General features: G+C 36.7%; 2 protein-coding genes across 5 annotated transcripts; both read right to left on the bottom strand.

Moving 5' to 3' along the window:
• Positions 1 to 9,150: 9,150 nt before the first annotated feature.
• Positions 9,151 to 11,704, bottom strand: LOC124178114 (ubiquitin recognition factor in ER-associated degradation protein 1). Its single transcript, XM_046561274.1, has 5 exons — positions 11,144 to 11,704; positions 10,908 to 11,022; positions 10,674 to 10,828; positions 9,620 to 10,168; positions 9,151 to 9,532 (listed from the first exon to the last, which is right to left on the bottom strand). The coding sequence occupies exons 1-5, from the start codon at positions 11,144 to 11,146 to the stop codon at positions 9,464 to 9,466; spliced, it is 891 nt and encodes a 296-aa protein (XP_046417230.1). The 5' UTR covers positions 11,147 to 11,704; the 3' UTR covers positions 9,151 to 9,463.
• A 1,233-nt stretch (positions 11,705 to 12,937) lies between these two features.
• Positions 12,938 to 20,120, bottom strand: LOC124178112 (zinc finger protein 189-like). Of its 4 annotated transcripts, none has more exons than XM_046561266.1 (5): positions 19,956 to 20,120; positions 18,111 to 18,429; positions 17,526 to 17,786; positions 17,263 to 17,442; positions 12,938 to 17,162 (listed from the first exon to the last, which is right to left on the bottom strand). In XM_046561266.1, the coding sequence occupies exons 1-5, from the start codon at positions 20,118 to 20,120 to the stop codon at positions 16,795 to 16,797; spliced, it is 1,293 nt and encodes a 430-aa protein (XP_046417222.1). In that variant the 3' UTR covers positions 12,938 to 16,794. The 4 variants fall into 4 exon arrangements, with proteins under 4 accessions (XP_046417222.1, XP_046417224.1, XP_046417225.1 ...); XM_046561268.1 differs by having other exon boundaries at positions 17,526 to 17,774; XM_046561269.1 differs by lacking the exon at positions 19,956 to 20,120 and adding an exon at positions 19,285 to 19,540.
• Between the last annotated feature and the right edge of the window lie 99 nt (positions 20,121 to 20,219).

Below are 20,219 nucleotides of genomic sequence, written 5' to 3'. Positions count from 1 at the left end.
GGGAAAAATGCTAGAGGTAAGAAGCTGAAAAGTATTACCCTGCATTCTCAGCGTTATTCGAACTTCGCCTATCGATTACGATCGCAAAATACTTGGACAGTGACAATGAGAAAAATTTCATTCGTTATATTAGCTAGAAAAATTCAGTAGAATAGCCATCGTTAAAAAGACTGTTTGAATATTGTTGGAATTACAAAATATTAAACAAGGCTTTAACGTCTATTTATCGTTGCGCAAGCATCAAATTTTCGCAACAATTACAAGAAAATATAGTAACAGTGATCGTAATGAGAAAGAATAGTAACGGATACCAGACTTTCTGGTAACAACTGCAAAACGAATTTTCATTTTGTACCTAGAACTGTATTTTTCGATTGTGGTGAAAAATGGAAATAGTTGAGGACTGAGCGGTAACCGGACTAAGAATTTCTCTCAGTTGTACGGTTTTCTTTCGAAAATATTCTCCAAGTAATGATAGGAAGGTCTAAAGCCCCGAGGTATATGCCGAAAGATTGATACCGAATACCTTGGATCGATTAATTAAACCAGAGCATCGATTTAGCCTAATGGGAGCACCTCGTTTCATTAATTAGAAACTAACATCGTACCCGTAACCTGATCCCTCGGCCAACTACAACCGCACCATCTATTATCTCGATAGTTGACACAACCTACCGCTTTCGTTTTCCAAACGAACGATTTCGCAGCATCGCGGATAACCGATGAAATCTTTTAAATTTCAAACATCACGGGTGAACATTACAACTGCGGAAAGCAAACTTGGAATAACTCGCAAGTATTTCGCTAATAGATTTTTCAATCGAATGAAAAGATTACTCGCGATACGATGCCTAATGGAGCGGAATTACAGCCGAAGAAAAACGACACAGTCAGCCAAACTGGGTGGCTTTACCCAGTTTAAGAAGGTTCCGCATCATCGCTGAAAACGGTGCCGAAATTTTCAAACAACTCTCCTTTATTAGTTCTAATAAGAACAAGTTGAGGTTCAAGTTTCATGAATTTTAGGGAGTTCGTTTCAGATAATCCAATCTAAAACTCATTGTGCCGCAGTCGATGAAGCTCCTCCGTCATAAAAATAAACGCGGTATTTTGAAGGTTTCGTAACTTCAATACAAGTTCCTTAAATTTTTCGTTATTTTTACAGTAATTGTATGATACTCGTGATTCCTGGGATTTGTTCCGAGAAATTTAACACCAATTTTCGGTGATTATTTTTTTATTTTTTTTTTTTTTGTAAGCACATTAGTGGAACTGATTTTCTTGACCAGAAATTGCTCACTCCTTGGTTTAGAGACATTTTCTGGCGTCGTCGGATTGAATTTTTCTTTCGAATCGATTGAATTATAAAAGCAACCGAGGTCCAGATGAACCTTAACCAATTTGGGACCGCCATATCGCCTTGCGATCATGATTACTTCCAGTCAATTCTATCGATAATTAATTAGCACCTATAACATTCTTCCAAAGCATTATTCGTAGAACGATCGAATGATATGCCTTCAACCAATTGTCGGTCAATTTGTAAAAGTAAAACGGTCGTTTGAAGATGAAGCGGTGGCCACTGTATTTATACGATATTTTCCCAAGAGACTAAAGAGCTGTTTAATCGTTAATATTGAACGCTGTTCCAACTGCAGAAATTTTGGGTACTTTCTACGCCTGGGGGCGATCGATTTTGTGCGATACATAGCTTATCCCATGTACATATAACGAAATACGGCTTAGGTTGAAAAGCTCGTCATCTTGAAATCGTATGTCCGAATTTATAATTTAATCTTCTCTCTTCTCCTACCTCGTACCGTACGAAGAAAATATTAGAATTTCATTAGGAAAAGATAACATTAAAGAATTTCTACCCAAACGGAATTTCGAAACTTGCTGTTGGGAATGACAAAGCGGAAAGCGCGAGCGAAATGACAAGAGAGGAGGCACAAGGTCGTTTAGATAATTAGCGTCATTTACGCTACTTGAAGAAACAATTACAATTAATTCTCGTACTTTAATAACTATATACATACATACATATTACATACATATACATGTTAATCTCTCGTACAATATTGTCAAATATATGTAGATACAGCCAAGCCAAGACAGCTTCGTGACTCGCTCATCTGCAAAGGATCATCACACCGTTCTGACTCCGATACCACGTGAATCCCTGATACAAATTCGAAAGGAATATCGCGTTACATCCGATCTTGAATAGATCAAGATGTTGTCATAGATATGCGGTGTACCTTCTGCTGGAATTACTGAAATGCGGTTAGTTGCAGTTGCATTGAATATCCGATTGGAATAACGGCGTTGCGATTTTTCGGGCAATTATACATAACGTGAACGCTGCAGTAGGTGCATCCAAAATTGAATAAATTGGTGATGTGTTCTACCATTTTTTTTTTGAACACGCTCAGCTTGAACGGATGAATCGGAACCCGTGGTAAACAACAAAGCGTTTTATTTTCAATCACTGCAGGCAAACGTATTTCTATGATCAATTTCAATACCTTGCTTGACGAACCTGCTGCACGCTTAGTTGCATTTGCAGACTTGAATTCAACGCTTGAAAAGCATTCTCTCACATGATAGAATAATAGCTGTACTACCATCGTGATCGATAATCATCAGCATCGTCATCGTCATCGGTCTAATGGTTTATGGTATGAAAACAAAACTGGTCTGAAAATTCGATTAGAAACATTAGAAATACAGTCACATGCATGCTCAATACTCGTGACAATTAGTAAGACTATAAAAATCACAGTGAAAAAATTGACCAACGTTTAATCGACTTTTTTCACACCGCAGCTGGAGTAGCATGCAATTGTATGCAATTTTTATCGCACTACTTCACCGTCGTAAAATGAAAGGTTCGGAGCCACGTTTCACTAGGTTTAGTCTATTGGACTGGACCAAATTGCGGGAGCTCTGCACTCCTCTTGCAGCGTGGGTTGGGTGCCAATACGCAATTGTCATTGCGATTGACAAAGTTTCCTGCATTCACATCGTGTCGCCTAGGAAAACGTGCAGCCCACGCTAGACTCCATTACACCTCTACGGTGAATTTAAAAAGCCCCTGGAACGTGGCTAAGAGTGGTGTGTTGAATATCAGAAGAATCGAAGGCTTCGATGGCGTCGATTACACAGGCCTGCGAAATACAATCATCATACATATACATAGTATTGAAGTTCGAAACCAAGTCTTGGATGTTTGGATGTTCAGAATGTGACGTCACCCAAATTTTTTTTTCTCTCGACGTCATCGATCTATAGTAACCGTCGACGACGAAAATCAGCTAGCCGAATTCCTCAGTCTGGAAACAACCGCGCAGTAGAGCGGACGGATGAGAATCGCGCTCCGCAGACTTCGAGTACCGGGTTCTCTACCTCCCGGATCCTGCGCTCCAGGTCCGCTACCTGGTGAAACTCTACTTCCAGGACAAGCGATCCGTAGTTCTGGCTGTCCAGGTCCTTGATCTCGTGACTTTCGACCTCCAGGACTAATTTTTCGTGGTTTTAGCTGTCCAGGTCATTGACCTGGTGATTTTTGACCTTCAGGACTCATTTTCCGTAGTTCTGGCTGTCCTGGTCGTTGACCTGGTGACTTTTGACCTTCAGAACTAATCTTCCGAAGTTATTGCTGTCCAAGTCCTCCACCACGTGGATCTCGACCTCCAGATCAAGTGCTCCGTAGTTCTGGCTGTCCAGATCCTTCACCTGGTGACTTTTAACCTTCAGGACTAATCTTCCGTAGTTCTAGCTGTCCAGGTCCTTGACCTGGTGGCTTTTGGACTTCGGGACTAATTTTCCGTAGTTCTGGCTGTCCAGGTCCTTCACCTGGTGACTTTTAACCTTCAGGACTAATCTTCCGTAGTTCTAGCTGTCCAGGTCCTTGACCTGGTGACTTTTGGACTTCGGGACTAATTTTCCGTAGTTCTGGCTGTCCAGGTCCTTCACCTGGTGACTTTTAACCTTCAGGACTAATCTTCCGTAGTTCTAGCTGTCCAGGTCCTTGACCTGGTGACTTTTGGACTTCGGGACTAATTTTCCGTAGTTCTGGCTGTTCAGGTCCTCCACCTGGTGGATCTCGACCTGGTGACTTTTGGCCTTCAGGACTAATTTTCCGTAGTTCTGGCTGTCCAGGTCTAACGATTCTGCCAAGTGCGCCAGCATAACGCTAATGATGATTTCGTACGTATATTACGACAATATATTTTCTCCACATTTAATATCCACTAACAACGTTATTAACTGGACGTCGAGATTCGCTATGTAAATTATTGTATACGTATGTTACGATACATACGAGCAGAATTATCAGGTAGTGAGTTACGTTTTAACATTCTTCGAATGTAAGCTAAAGTATAATACCGACAGTAAGGCTTTATCCAAACGAGCACAAAATTCAGCTGTCTAGGCATCCCACCCTTACAGCAACTTACTCAACTCAGTTAATGATCGTAGTGAGCGCATAAGCACAATTGTGTATTTGCACATATGTTGTGATAATGTATTGATTAACATTTATTACCCATTAAACAATCCTCAAGCGGTGAGGGTGTGAGGTATCTGATAAATCTCGTATCATCTGGTAAAACATTGCCAACGAGTAAGCGAGCGCAAAAACCAGCTACACTAAGCATTTGAATGAAGCTAGTCATTTTTAATTTCCCGCTTAAGTAATAATGCTGTTTTTTAGATATTTAGGAACGTTGAATAAAAATATAGCCCTAGTTTTTTTACTGCACATCAGGATTTATTTTTATGCAAGCTACGCATATTTACAGATTGTTGAACAATTTTTATGAAAAAAAATATATAATGAATATAAAACTGAATTTTTTGGTATAAAATGAACAGCACTAGTTTTAGACAAGACTTAAGAGATTGGATAAATCAAAACGACTTATATTTTTTCTACTTTCTTCAAAATCCCTCTTCAATCTTTTTCTCTTGTACTTACGTAACTCTAAATATGCTTAAAATCACCATAAACAACTACTGGCGAAGGTAAATTTAAATATCAACACTACCATTAGTACATATAATTAACGCAGAAATTGGAAATTAAATCTAGTAGTACTAAGAAAACAGAAAAACAAATTTCTCAGAATATTTACGTGATACAATTTTCAAAATATTTTTTTCACAGATTCGTATCTAATACCTACCGAAATTACTCTACTCACAGTCAGTTTTGTGCGGGGAAAACCATCACAGGCCTGTGTTATTAACGAATCGTTCATTTATTCTACTGTATAGGTAATCGAATCGATGAGGGAACGGAAAATTAGGATGCAAATTTGTACAGCCAAAGAAGAGATATTCCAATTGGTTAACTAATCATAGTATAAGTTAATCGAATATATAGATGCCAAAGGCATGTGTTTGGGTAATGTATATTACGACACCTTCCTACGCTGACAATCTAGAAGTTCTACGAACAGCGTGGGCGTAATATTACAGAGGCATTTTGAAGGGTGAAGTTACACCAATAACAGAACTACTAACGCTTGCAGGACGATAGAATATGCAAATTGGTCGTCTAATAGCTGGGTAAGCGGCTCTCCAACGCTGCCGGTTTTCAGCTCGAGGATCAAGGATCATACCTATAACGGTTGGCGTCACTTGGCATAGCTCCAGCAGAATTGGCCCCTCTCTTAAGTCATTTACAGTATCTGGACAAAGTATTGAAATTTCAAAATGACGATGCATTGGAATGACGGACTTGGAAATATCGGTCTTTAGAATTAATAACTAAAAACGACAGGTATCCGTTTCAGATATCTGGATCGGACTTTTGCCACGTGAATGGAAAGTAATCTTAACCGCGAGAAAAAGTCTGGCACGTCAGCTTTTGCAGACCGTACATGTAACTTTGCAACTACGTGTAATTATAATTGATGAATAACTGTGGTGGTTTTTTGCGATGGGTATTGCCGCTGTAGGTACACACCTCGTGCCTCGACCGAATTGAAGTCTGAACTCTGAACACGTCAGTTTTACTCCCCTTTTTTTTTGTCACGCAACGGGTCTAAATAGAGCGGCAGCTTTGCCTAATGAAATTTTGAACAATTCCGAAACTACCTGCCCATCCTAGACTCTAAGGGTACATTACGTAGAGTGTGAGGATTGCGACGCAGAAGAGTGAGCTTTCAGTTCGTAACCTAATTATGTACTCGAAATGTTAAACGTTGAAACTAAACTAAGCGTTGGGTAATGTTGAAAGTTGAGGCTCGCTTTGCATAAGCATTACGAGAGATATATTGCAAAGTCAGCTGCCGTGGTCCGGTAAAAAAAAAATGCGTACAATAAAACAGACGAATAAAATTACAACGGAAAACTATACGCTACTGATAATCAACGTTCCGAAAGCTTTCACGAGAGTTAGTACCGAAATTCAGTTAACTCGTACACACAAAAAAATGTGTTCAATTTACTAAATATGGCAAACAAATACTGCGGAAGAATTGTTTTTTTAATTCAAATAAATTTGGTTTCATTTGATAACACGAATTGTTGTTTACCCACTTTTTCGTAAAGCCAAATAACGTTTCTTCGAATCAGAACCGAAAAGATTTCTTTCGCCATATTTGGTAAATTCAGCAAATTCTTTTCCTCCTGTGTACAAAAACGCAGTAGTTTGGAGGTCATATTCACCATGCGCAATTTTTTTTTTTTTTTACTGTTTAGATAAGGAAGAAACGTTTTACTTTTTAATTGAAAAGAGGGACTAAAATTGACTCATATAATTTACCTTACTTTCAATACAAACGAAACCGGTTTTAACTACTATATTTTTATACTGTTTGATTCGCATGTACTTTCATCGCTATTGCACGTGGATCGTGCGATCAACATTGGTTGAGTTGCTGACAAAATGAGGTTCGAAACAAACTGATTCCGCACGACTCATATTATATTACCATTTCATGGATTACTTCAAAGATATTTATGAAATATCCCAAACTAAATTTGTTCAACTTCCCCGTGTTGTAAAAAAAATTTCGTTGTCGATCGGCAATTTTTCCGAAAGTCTTTGAATTTCCAATATTTATGACTATCAATAAAAATCATAGCAATTTGCGAAAATTTGCCCTCGTGATGAAATGATATTGAATCTTTGAAACAAGAAAAGGTTCGATATCATCTCAAAGCTTCAGACTTGAGCACGCGTCAATCGTTGAAAAAGATGATACACACGTGAAATGAAAATTTTGTGACTTATCGCTAGCTCTGAATTCTAAACGCTGAATCCTCTTGTTACAGACGAACACAAGCCGGTCAATATCGTAGGAATACGAAAGACTAATCTAGGCGGATAAACTCGCGAAATGATGCTAACCACCCACCGAATTGTAGAATATTCAGAGAGATGTTCCCGCTTCCAGTTGTAAATTATACAGGTAAGAGCATGGTAGAACTGGAGAACTGATAATCAGTTGTGCAGTTATGTTGGCACTAGACATAGCGTTATCAAAAGTTGGACAACTAGAAGGACCAGACAGAAGAGCTAACGATTCCTGCATGGATGGCAAATTCGGAGTTTGCAGGGTACGAGCTCTTGAGTTTCGCCTGGAGCCGGTGTAATCCTAGCTGCATTCTGGTTCCTCGTAATCATCTCAATGGTCTCCTGTCTCGAGACCGTCTGATAGACGTCTCTCTATCCGGTATCCCAGCAGATGGCCTCTAATTGAGGGATTTACCACCAATCAGTCTAGAGATAAAAGTCTTATTCGACGAAGAGCTCAGCCGAATTAAAGTCAGATCAAGTAGGAGTATTATCTGTGCCACTACCGGGACAAATTAGAAATCGCGCGTTCGAAAATTTCCAAAAACATCTCTGAGGCTAGAATCCTCAGGGATGCTTTTGGAATGCTTTTAAAGTTCCGATAAGATCGTTTATGGAGATCCACTGCACCCGTGGACTTTCGGTATGGATTTCCATGAGTGCATTTGGCAATTTTACGGATGAATCGCGACTCGCAGTTTGAATGAAAAATTAGGAAACGAGGAAAAATAGTTTACAATATCTTCAACAACATTGTTTGCGTCAATGACAGTAAACAAACATATCTGAACCGGATCAAAAGCATCAAAGTTTTATCATTTCTAACACAAAAATCTATAAAATTTGATTCCGAAAATGAAATAGGACAAATTCTGATCTAAACTGACTTTAGGTTGTTATAGTTTCCCTTCTTCGGTCTTTCGTTTAGAAAATATCGAACCGCCAACTCGAAATCAGTCCTTCCTGAAGGTGAAGATTAATGCAATGAAATATTGAGAAAGAAAAATCACTATTTTGCAACGTTAGCGTGACTTTGGAAGAGTTGAGTTTATAAAAGACGAGTACGTTTCATTTCATCGCAGTTTCCCAAATTTCAGATAAACCTCAAGTTACGAAATAAGGATTGCATTTGAAAGTGCATCGTTATATTAATTTTATGAACTTCATAAGTCTAGATCTATTTACAGATATCTAACAAAGAAATTGTAGGTACGTACAATTTTTCGCGTTGCACGTTCGTCCAATCAGCGTGTATTTTTGGAACAGGCTGATTTTTTAAATATTTGAGAGAACCTTACACAACTACCTTACATACGTGGAAAAAATTTTAATTCTGTCATAACCCTTCAGTTTCAATTTCTATCATTTGACGAATGACAACATTTTTACACTAAATAAAAACTTGTATTCTTACACAAACATTACATGCTCACTTGAAATCTGTTTCAAATCACTCCAAATGAAAGCTCCATAGCTTTTTACTCTAGTATTATGGGCATTTCATACCACCGATGATTCGTAAAATGTATAAATTTCGTATGTTTGTACACCTTTCTTAATTAATGGATTGAAATAATTAGAGCTGAAAAAAAGTTATAGATTCCGATTATCTTAGACTGACTTTACCGGTTTTCAATTGGGAGTTGATTGATATTAAAAATACATCGATTAATTAAAGCCAATTAAATCTAATATTACCTAGTATAGCACGATTCGATCATAGCTGATTCAGCTGGGTTCCCGGAAAATTTTGTTATTATGCTGGAAAATTACTGGAAAACTGAACAGTGACGTAAATAGAATGGCGCAAATTCACGACACGTTTCGGTTCACGGTGCTTCTTTAAGCTACTTCTGATAATTTTTATTAAGAAATTAAACATATTAAACATGGACTCAATGGTGTAAATCGGATTTAATGGACGTAATGAGTGGAAATTCGAAAATTGTTTTCTTCTGGCAAACCCAATTATAATACACATGCTTTCTGTACTATGTCCGAAACTATATACAAGTTACAGATGTAGTAAAAGTTATAGAAACGGTACTTTATCTATAAACAGTTTCTTCAAAAATTAATAGGAGTATATAGATAAATAAATTTCACAGTCATAATTTCATTTTTCCTTTCCTCACTCTTTATTATCACACGCTATTTTCTCGATTTTCGCAAAGAAAAACCTTCACCAGTGAACGCCTTGAATTCGTCTACGTCTTTACTCTGCAAAAATACTTTAGTTTTACTTTCATTCCTATACATTGAAGTAAGTTTTTTACAAAATACAATGAATGATAAAGCAATTCCCACCTCTTTATTATTAACCGGCTTTGTAGTCCGTAAAAATTTCAACGTTCCGATTTTATAATCATAATCCGGTATTCCCCTGACGTATATTGGTTTGCCAGAGCTTAGTTCAGGCAGCGAAGAATCTTTACGTTTCTTTCCATCCAATCTATTGCCCTGTCCTTTAAAGGCAACGAATCCTAGCGGAGCGGGCATCATATCGACGGGGTCTATTGTTTCTTCTTGGGGTTTTATCACTCTTTCTGGCTCTTTGTAACCGACCGGTGGCGCGAATTCAACATTCATATCGCATTCGATAATACTGACTGCTGGGCCAGGCCTTGTCTCCAATACACACATTTCATATATCCTTTGATTATACTTTATTGCAATAATATCCCCAGTCGTAAGACAGGCAAAACTTCTCAGACCATTTTCTAAGACTGCTCCAGGATTCGTAATGTCTAAAAAGTCTTCAGACTGCGGTTGGAATCTCGAAAATGTAGCGACTGGAAGCATTACGCTTTCAATATTCAATATTTCACCCTCTTCCAATAAAAGGTTGTGCATCATCTACAAATCACAAAAATATGGTCAGCTCCTTAATAAAAATAAATTAAATATACCCAGCTCAATATTACTGAAAAGTCCTTCAGAACTTTGAATATAGGCACATATTTAATCTCTCGTCTTACTATACGTAAATGAAACTATAGCAGTCTGAACAGATTTGAACTTGTGTAACTGAATGGCATGAATATATTTCCCCCAAACGCCACATTATTAAATGCAATCACACAGTTTAAAGAGAGTGATTTGTACTTGTTTGCATAAATTTTTAACCTGGATCTGAGACGAACAGCTTGAGGATTAAGAAACTGGATATAAAGTTTTTTTGACTCGAGAATTGACAAATTTTTTAGAATCTAGATGGCATCAATTGTGAACGATACATTGACTTAGCAAGTCAACGAGCAAAACTTGATGCACCTCGTGTTTTCAAGCAAGACTGTGCGATTTTGCTTGCTCATTTGTATAAACTCCAGTAAAATGTAATTTTTATAACTTCAATACATACCCAATATGGCAAATACACTTTCCCCTCATCTGCGACAAACTCCAAAACACCGCAGTGTGTAATTCGATTGGATTTTTTGTTAGTTAGTTTGAAAAGCATTGGATAAACGATATTGAGTCTCGTCAATTGGTCAAGTGCCGAAGGAGGCATGATGACTGAAAAGAATAGAAGCCAAAATATAACAAATGTCAATTATGACAGCGATACAAAGAACACTGGCAATCGTCAGCTTACTTTTTCCGCCGCGTTCCACATCTTGCCGCTCGGTCCCAGGGATCATAGAGACGGAAAAACATTTGTATTGGGTATTAAAATGCCTCGGTATGTCGGGAAACATGTTAAACCCAAACTGAAAGTTGAATGTCTAATTTTTATTTGTATAAACATAACCTCATTGTACAGTAAAGCATTCGTATTTTTATTACTTAGTTACGTGATTTAGGTGTTTCATACAACAGAAAATATCTCACCATTTTGACGAGCTTCTTTTTGTACCCTAACTATTATAAATACAATAATCAAGAGCGAATTTCTGCAAAAAATATACAACCCTGAAGTCGCACGACATGCAAGTCAGACATCGATATGAGCCAAGTCATGTTTCAAATTTCATTGCAGAGTTAAAGTTGGGAAATGCGACAGTGTTAAAGAGAGACAAAGCGTCGCACAAATTCTCCGAGCAACGAGGACGTAAGATGGAATCGCATTGCGCAGGGTCCGTTTTTCGGAACGCAACAACCGTGGACACGGAGTCTAGATACAAGGAAAACGATCGACGTAGACTGTTCGGCTTTGTTTGCAGCTAGAAAAGAAGGAAAAGATCGTAGTTTCACAATAACCACCAGAATAGCACTGATAACGTAACAGGTTCATGGGTCCCACTCCTACAAGCCAAGTCTTTCCGCATTATAGCCACGGATTACACGAATGAGCAAGAGCGTGAACCTTTCGCACTTGTGCTGAGAACCAAAAGGGTTGCTCGGAACAGTAAAGAATTATGTTGGCGCGCGGGTTTGATAAAAGGGTATAAGAAATACGCGTGGATTTAAAAGATCAGCACACACCTTAGAGGTACAGCACAAAGAAAAATTCCAACGAAAATGTGATCTTATTATGAGTTGATAAAAGGTTTTTATTTTATTATTGGCATGGATTACCGTAAAAATAGAAAAAATCGGCCTACCTCTTGCCAGAACCAATATTGCATACACGCCATTTTTATATTCTCCGCGCTTCTTAGAAAAAAATACAGCTTTTCATGGATGAACTATGTAATTTGTCGATAAATAGCGTGAGAAAGTCTGAGAGTAGTAAAAAAAAAAAGATACAGCTGCATTCTGAATAATAGTCTGCAATCATGGTATAAATTTACTCTTTTACCACATGCTGAGTTGGATTTAATCAGTAATGTAATTAATATTTGTCACGTTAAAATAACAGCGTAGTAATATACCAGTCTTTCGCTAAATCAAGGAAATTGAGTAATGTATAGCAAAAACAAATAAGCACAATGTAGACACAGTTTAGAATAGATAAATGACAAAACAAAATCACGAAACATTGAGAGAACAATCACTATTTTGAAATATAGTAACTTTGTAGAGGTCAAGTTTTCAAGATGTTTGATAATGAAGTATTGCGGTTTACTTAACTTCAGACACAGCAGGAGCAGATCCTGATTTGTTGACGTATATCGGAGCATTATGATAACGGGAGATCATTATTTGCTACCCACGTAACGAATCATATTTGACTTATTGTCAGCAAAAGATGAAGACTGATTATGAGAACGTGTTTGAAGTCAATAGTTCACTACATGCCAACCATACGTTCGTACATGTTCACGAGGTAGTTAATTTACAATCAATAGTGTGAAACTCGACTGTAAGCTGACCTGACGCAATAAAAAATATCCTCAAAGGAATCTTTGAAATTTCGATATTTACCAAGTTTTTTGTAATGGACACTCGATATGATGAATTCCATACGATATCTAATTTTTGTTTTGGCATCGTCTTGATCTAGACGTTTTTGAGAACATTCATATGGATGATACAGCTTTGACTTTTGGCTAATTGACAGTACTTATCACATCTCAATCACCATTCTGCCGACTTTTTGCCATCTCTAAGTCAAACTTTTCACTTGTTGAAATTATCACGGCTGTAATTAGTCAAATGATAGTCGACAGTTCGACAGATATGGTACCTGGGTAAAACACGCCTACAGCGGTATAACTTCTGGCGGTCAGACATTCTGGGGTATTTATTTTTTATGAACGATATATTGGTATGCAAATATTTTTCGTTCTTATACAATTAACAAGTGTGTTAATAAATGTAATAATCCTTGTGTTACCTCTTATGATAGTCGAGGCAATTAAATTGAGACTCCTTGGAAGATTATTCTTTCCTTTTACTCTGTGGGTTCATTCGTGTTCAATTTACACTCTCGCCACCTAGATGAGACGCAGTAACAGCATTTGAACCAGCTGTCAAAATGACAATAGAATCTAAAATTTCTTTTCGTAAATATTATTGTCATTTATACAACTTACTTGAATCCCACAATTATTTAATATGAAATAACAATTTCAATGAATGAATATAAGAAACCAATAGTACCATACCGTAACCGCACTATGGACAAGGTTTTTTTTTTTTTTGATCGTGCTATTAATCGGAAGATCCCGATGTACTCGTATTCGCATAGTTTTTGATCATTTTAAAGTGGTTTTTTTCATTGATCTTTTAAACTCAGTACCTCAAATTTTTTTATCATTAAATAATTTTAATTTCTCCCTTTTTACAACATAAAGCCATTCTAAGATATAGGAGAATTTAAACTGTTGTCGTCCTTGTATATGGATCCCTCTGCCCAAATTTCAAAAAACAAATTTAATCAGACTATCACTTTATTGTGTCTATATTACTTTGTGAAAACAATATCCAAGTTTTAAAATTATATACTATACCTATTATTTCTTATCTTGGTGACCATACAGTAATTATCTCAGTTTCAATTGATAATTTGGAAATTTAAGGCAGTAAATAGTAATGAATGTAAATGTATCAACGGTATCGAAAAATACGCTGTTTCTGGCGGAAATGCTGAGATGAAATGGTTTCATCAAGGCCGTTGGTATATTCAAGAGTCAAGGTGTTCACTACCTTTGGATAAAAAATTTTCTATATGAAGTCGTAGTCACGTGATCTAGTTCATTATTTCTCATACTCGTGGATCTATATTAATATAAATTGGCATTTTTCGTGTTCTCGTATGTATGTACGTACCCAGTAACCGAAAAAATATTGATACATATTAAAACAGATTCACTTTGATGTCGGCCAATGCGAAGTTCAATTAAATAACGTATTGCCTAATGCAAAAACCAATTCAAATTGTAGGTCAGTCAAATAAGCATTGTAAATCACAATAATTTTAGAGTTTCTGAAATAATATTCGGGGCGACATGTACAATAAGAATCTAATCGAAGAAAAAATGTAATTTTTTCGTAACGTACTATTTTTGCGAGATTCATATCGGGCATTTGTTGTTGATTTTTTTAAAGAAATTTAGTCTCTTCGTGAATCGGATCTAACTATTTTATCTGATAATAATAACGGAATGAAACTAATTGCATCGTTTCATCGTGCAATACTCTATAAATTTGTTCCCTTGACATTCCGCGATACGAGCTAACCTTGTAAAGGGATAAGTATAACAAAAAAATCACGTTAAATAATAATTTCAAAATTGTTCTTCACTAGAATTGTTTATAACAACTTGTTGGTAACTGTTTGGATAAAAAAATATGGAGATATTATTGAGTCATAACCGACTGAATAAAATGAAAAAATTGTGAAAAAAAAAAATTATTCGTTTTGTTGGAAACCGCGAGGAAGGCATTTTCATTTTCTTAACTGCAAATAACGGCGGTACGCTTGTACCATGTACAGATAAATATTAAAGGATAAAATTTATAGAGCACTGAAAGATGAAGCAATTACAATATATTTAGGTTCAGATAATTATATCAAAAGTTACACCAAGTTTTCGCAAAATCATAATTTGTAAAAAAATTCGGCAGGAAATCAGGCCAGCAGTGCGATAAAAGTACCAATAGTACGAAAAAATAACGTTTTTTAAACGGTTTTAATGTCATTTAATTTTTTATTGAAAATCGTGCCAAGCTAAAATCCCAACAAACAACATACCATTTATATATATGTCGTCTCGAAATGTTATCTACATTTTTTCACAACCTCCCAAATTGTTGCGGTTTTAGATTCAAAACATCGCTTATTTGACTAGCTTGTATAATCGTTGTATTGCTTTGAATGTGGCTCTACGGATTGAGTTTCTTCAAATATTATCATTACTTGAATTATTAAACAATTTCAACTTGATCAAATCTGTAGTACGAAATTTCCATTTTATCAATTTACATCCGATTTTGTTGTGCAAATTGAAATTGACCTCGAATAAAGTTTAACACGTTTTGAGTAACTCGATTTCTGTTTATTCGTTGCTGTTCATATACTGCTAGGATTTGAATTTATGTAAATCCACGAATGACATAAGCGCTTTTATCGTTTTCTATTGGTTTCTTTTTTTCAAATCTACTTCAATCAGTGGCGAAAGACTTCGAATATTTGCACTGTTAATTGAAATATAATTCTAGAAACACTTCGAATGACTTTCTAATTATAATTACGTGATTCTAAAAACTCTCAATATCTATCAATTCATTGTAATCTTTAGCCAGTGATGGTATAGAAACAGATTCAACTGATTATCCAAACTATTGTTTCTAATTGTAATTTTGGGAACGAAAAAATAGTTTCAGCAAGATTCAAATTTTCTCTTGTTTTCCACATTTTCAAACTCATTTGTTTACTGGGTACTTTACTGCTAGACACGGATAACTTTGCTCTACAAGTCTCTAGACATGATTATAATCATTAGTATATACAACTATCGTGTATATATATATATATATATATATATATATATACTGTATGGATATAAAATATACCAATGTACTTACATTTAGAAAGAGGATAATCAAATTATGTGAACTCAACTAATATCTAGGGACAATTAAAAATCAATCTCATAATCATATTACTTGCAGCGTGAAAGAAACTATGGTACTGTTGGGAATACAAGTCATGCAAAGTTTATGGTGCTGAACTTGACTTTAAAAAATTCTCACTTAATTACTAAGTGAGATGACTTTTGAGAGGATTTGTTTCTAATACTCTTCCAATATCCCCGCTTTAAAAAAATATAGAAACTGGTCATATAGTCATCATTTTGTAACCTCTCAGATAATATGAGCGCTTCAAATTGAGTTTATATCACGAACTTATCGGAACCAAATCAAAATCCACGTTTCTTCACAAGTGTAAGTAGCATATCTGTCTTCTGTGTTACAGCACTCTGTGGTGCCACCAAGTTGCTTAACCACTACCTGGAAAAATGTCAGTAACGCGCCCCAATTTCCAACTTTCGAAGTCAAATTCTCCCAAATTCTCTCTGCTTTGTCACAATACTACACACACATCTAAGGTATCACCGTTTTGTTATAAACATATATAGTACACATTTCTCCAAATCCAGTGAATATTTCAAGTTCACTCTATCGTACTCCGTAACCTTGAAGGGTCGGTGATACCTGATAGAATACTTCAAGAATGAGCTCATTTTATGAAAATATTTCTTCTACTATAGCAAACGTAGAAAATCAGTGTTTAGCGGAGAAAGAATAATTCAATTTTCTGTTAAACAGGCTTCCTCGCCATTCTTTTAAGAAAAAGTGAAGGAAGATCGATCTATTGACCGTCAATTATCAAATAGTCTTTAACGGTAATCAAAAGATTCGATAAAATAAAAGCAATAATAGGGCTAATACTTATAAATAGAAAGTATTATGGATATAAAAAACGCTACTTTCATTCTGTTGATCTGACTGTTTCAGGACATTCTTGTTCAATTGCACATTGTATGCTGAATAGTTTGACCTCAGATTCTATTGTTTCAGTGTTGCGATGACGTAGCAGCTTCGAATCATAAGTCATTTCTTCGACTGGAATTCTACACCCGTGTGATGACTTATCAATTCATAATTTTTTTAGGTGAATGAATGCGACTGTGCCTAAGCAACGAGCTCTTGTCAGTAAACGACTTTTGACATTCAATGCATTTGTATGTTTTACCAGTATGTGTAACCAAATGTCTGCTAAGTCCCGACGCATGGCAAAATGCTTTTGGACACAGCTGGCAGTGATGCAGCTGAATGTCATTGGGATTCAACTTCTGATGACGCCGCATGTGAACTTTCAGAGCTTCACGTTGCGTAAAACTTTTTTCACAGTGTTGGCATTGGAATGGTTTCTGACCAGAGTGAGTCATCAAATGACGCAGTAGAATTTCTTTTTGAGCAAAAGCACGGTGACATATGTTGCATCCAAACGGTTTCTCACCTGAAAAATGGAAAGATTTTATTTGAGTTAATTCTTCCTAATATTTACCTACATTCAGCGAGAGGTATTATTGATTTCTGTAGTATACGTTCAAACTTACCAGTATGAGTACGCTCATGTCTAACCAATGCAGATCTCGTTGGAAACCATTTTTCACAAGCCTGGCAAGTGAAACCTCTCTGTTGAACATGCACAGATTCGTGTCTCTTCAGCATTATTCTACGAGTAAATGCTTTTGGACATTTGTCACACTGAAAGACCTTTAGCTCTTCAGATTCATCTGAAAGTACAACCATTATTTTGTGATAAATCGATTAAGTACCTCTCATGCAAGACATCGGATAAATAATCATGAATTTTTACCCATGGGTTGCAGTTTCAGAGATTCTCCTTTAACTCCACTGTTACCAGTTAATTCCATCAGGTACACGTTCTTATGATCAACATTGGCTATTGCACGCTGTACTTCATCCGCTTCTTCGTCTGAATCTTGCTCTTGTTTAATGCGCGTGGTGCGTATCGTACACCTAGCTTTAGCAGCACGTTCTTCTGCCGGAATTAACGTTATGTTTTCAGGATCATCGAAGAGCGGATCCTCCATCTCTGGGTTCTCTGCATGCATGCCTAATGAATATTAGTTTGATCATAAGCTATGTAAAATTACATTCAACCGAGTATACTTTTCGCCAAAGAATAAATGCAACTAGAAACCAGCAGTTGAAAGCTGAACCAACACAATTTGATTAATATTGTTCTAGGAAATTACAACATCTAAAAAAGTTGATTTTAATCAGTTTTAATTAGAAAAGACACAAGCTAGTTCAGCAATCTGCACTGCAATTTAATGTTCAGATACATTTTGTATCCTCCTAACATTTCCAGATTTTGACAACCGTGTTGAATCTTTATCAATCCAAGTTCAACAATTTATTTTAATTTACGACTTACCCAATATATATCCCCCAACTAGTTCTTCCTCGGTAACTTCTATTGGATCACCTTCGGCGTGACTGCTGTTTCCTTTTGTCGATACCAAATCAGCTAGTAATTGCTTGACCTGTTTTGACTTTCCACTACCTGACGGGTGTTCATGATCACCTTCCTGTGAACTATTCTCCTCTTGGCCAGTCAGATGTTGAATTAGCTTGATATGCTTCCTAAGCTTGAAATCTGCTGCTTCACATTTCTTTTTGAACTGGTACGACTTCTCCAGTTGATATTTGCAAGGGTGACAAATCATATTTGGCAGACCATCTTCGTCATACACCTACGGTCATTTATCATAGAATTGTTTCAAAATTCACAAAACATGATTTTGTAAAAAAATCTTGTAGATGCAAACGTTATGCTGCTGTGAGCAGCTTTGAATTACAAGGAAAAACGCAATATCACGATATCCTCTAAAGTTTCTATGTGAAGAACTAATATTTTTTTCATAACTTTTAAAAATCAATGTACAAAAAGATTGAATCAAAATTTCACTAGGGTGGTTCATAGATTCATTAATTACAGGAAACTTGTCATTTTATAATCTGTTCCATGTGACAATAAAAACGCATAGTCACTTAGATACTTAGTGCAGTAACTAATTGGCGGCTGTACGAGCATGAAATTTAAACAGTAAATCTTTTCGCAAACTTAAGGCCAAGAAAAACTCAAATCTTAAAGACATTGGTCTAATCAATAAAAAATATAAATAAAAATGATAAAAAGGATTTTGGTAAATTTTAACAAGTCATATTCAAAGTATAACAGAGCATGATTTTTCTTTGATGAGTATTATACAGCGTGGAATACGTCATTTTCGTGATACATCGCGGTGTTCATTTAAATTTTGCATCACCTCCTACATCACCAACGGAATCACCGGTTAGTACGATGGCGCCACACTAGAGGCATACGTGTAACACCCATAAAAAATATGGCGATCGGGCTGGAGCATAATTTTCATTCAAGTGTAGCTAATAGATGTTTTATGGATATATTGAGTTAATGATGAGGTTTATACTAATGTCCACCCGTTTGGCCGAGGTAGACTATAGTTGTGTCAATCGACATGGCAATATTCAATATTGTTTCACCGAGCTCCCACACCTGCATACTCATCTACGTGGGTAATTGCATTTGCGTATGGGTCAACGAGGTAAAATAGATTTCCGTTTCTGATCGTTGAGCAAATACCGCCAGATAAACGGCCGCCTACGTGTCGGTTCAAGACGATAGGGATTTGAAAAAAAATCTATACCACAAACACTACTCGTGTCACGACTCTACATAAAAAATTCATCAATTTTCTCCGAAGCTTAAAACAGTGTCGATTAAGATAAAAGAGCGGACTAGTTCGTGGGACGCAATTCTCCGCTACGTCGAACGGTCGAATAACTAGAAACAAATATTTTGCTCGAAGCCTATCTCAACTTGATAAGATTTATATGTAACCTGTAAATTAAGAACCCGGAGAGCGTGTGTAACGACATTCTGAAAGTCGATAACTCGGTATTCGGTAAGGATGGTAGTTGCTTCGCGGGGCGCGATGCCATTTTCCCACTCGCTTCATAAACGGCAGCAGCACACATACGTATATTTCGAAACGTCGAATATCTCCGAGTAGCGAATGTGTGTGCGGCGGTCGTACACCGAGATAAAATAGATCCCTGTGTTTCGATAACTTGTTAGCCCGCCTTCGTCGTTAATTCGATAAGGACAGTGACCACGGAGGAGACAGCAGACGCCGTCGAAGATATCGAATTGGCAATTGAGATGTAAATAAGGGAATACGGTAGAGAGACAAACCTCTAAATTAACGCAGGCCATGATCCTCAGCGGCATCGGCACGGTGTCATCGTCGAATATTGGCACCATTTCCTCTTCCTTGGCCAAACACAGTCGGCACAACTCGTTTACATGAATAATAACGTTGCTGGGACTGTCGCCCTTTTTTCTGCTATACGTTTTCATCTTTATCCGATATGATATCACGAATAATAGATAGAAAACGACTTATTTTCACCTGATATTCCGCGGCTCCGAAGCCTCAGTCACATACAACGGGATCTA

This window comes from Neodiprion fabricii, chromosome 3, assembly GCF_021155785.1.
Source record: "Neodiprion fabricii isolate iyNeoFabr1 chromosome 3, iyNeoFabr1.1, whole genome shotgun sequence".
NCBI classification, from domain to species: domain Eukaryota; kingdom Metazoa; phylum Arthropoda; class Insecta; order Hymenoptera; family Diprionidae; genus Neodiprion; species Neodiprion fabricii.
This window is presented reverse-complemented; position numbering and strand designations above follow the sequence as displayed.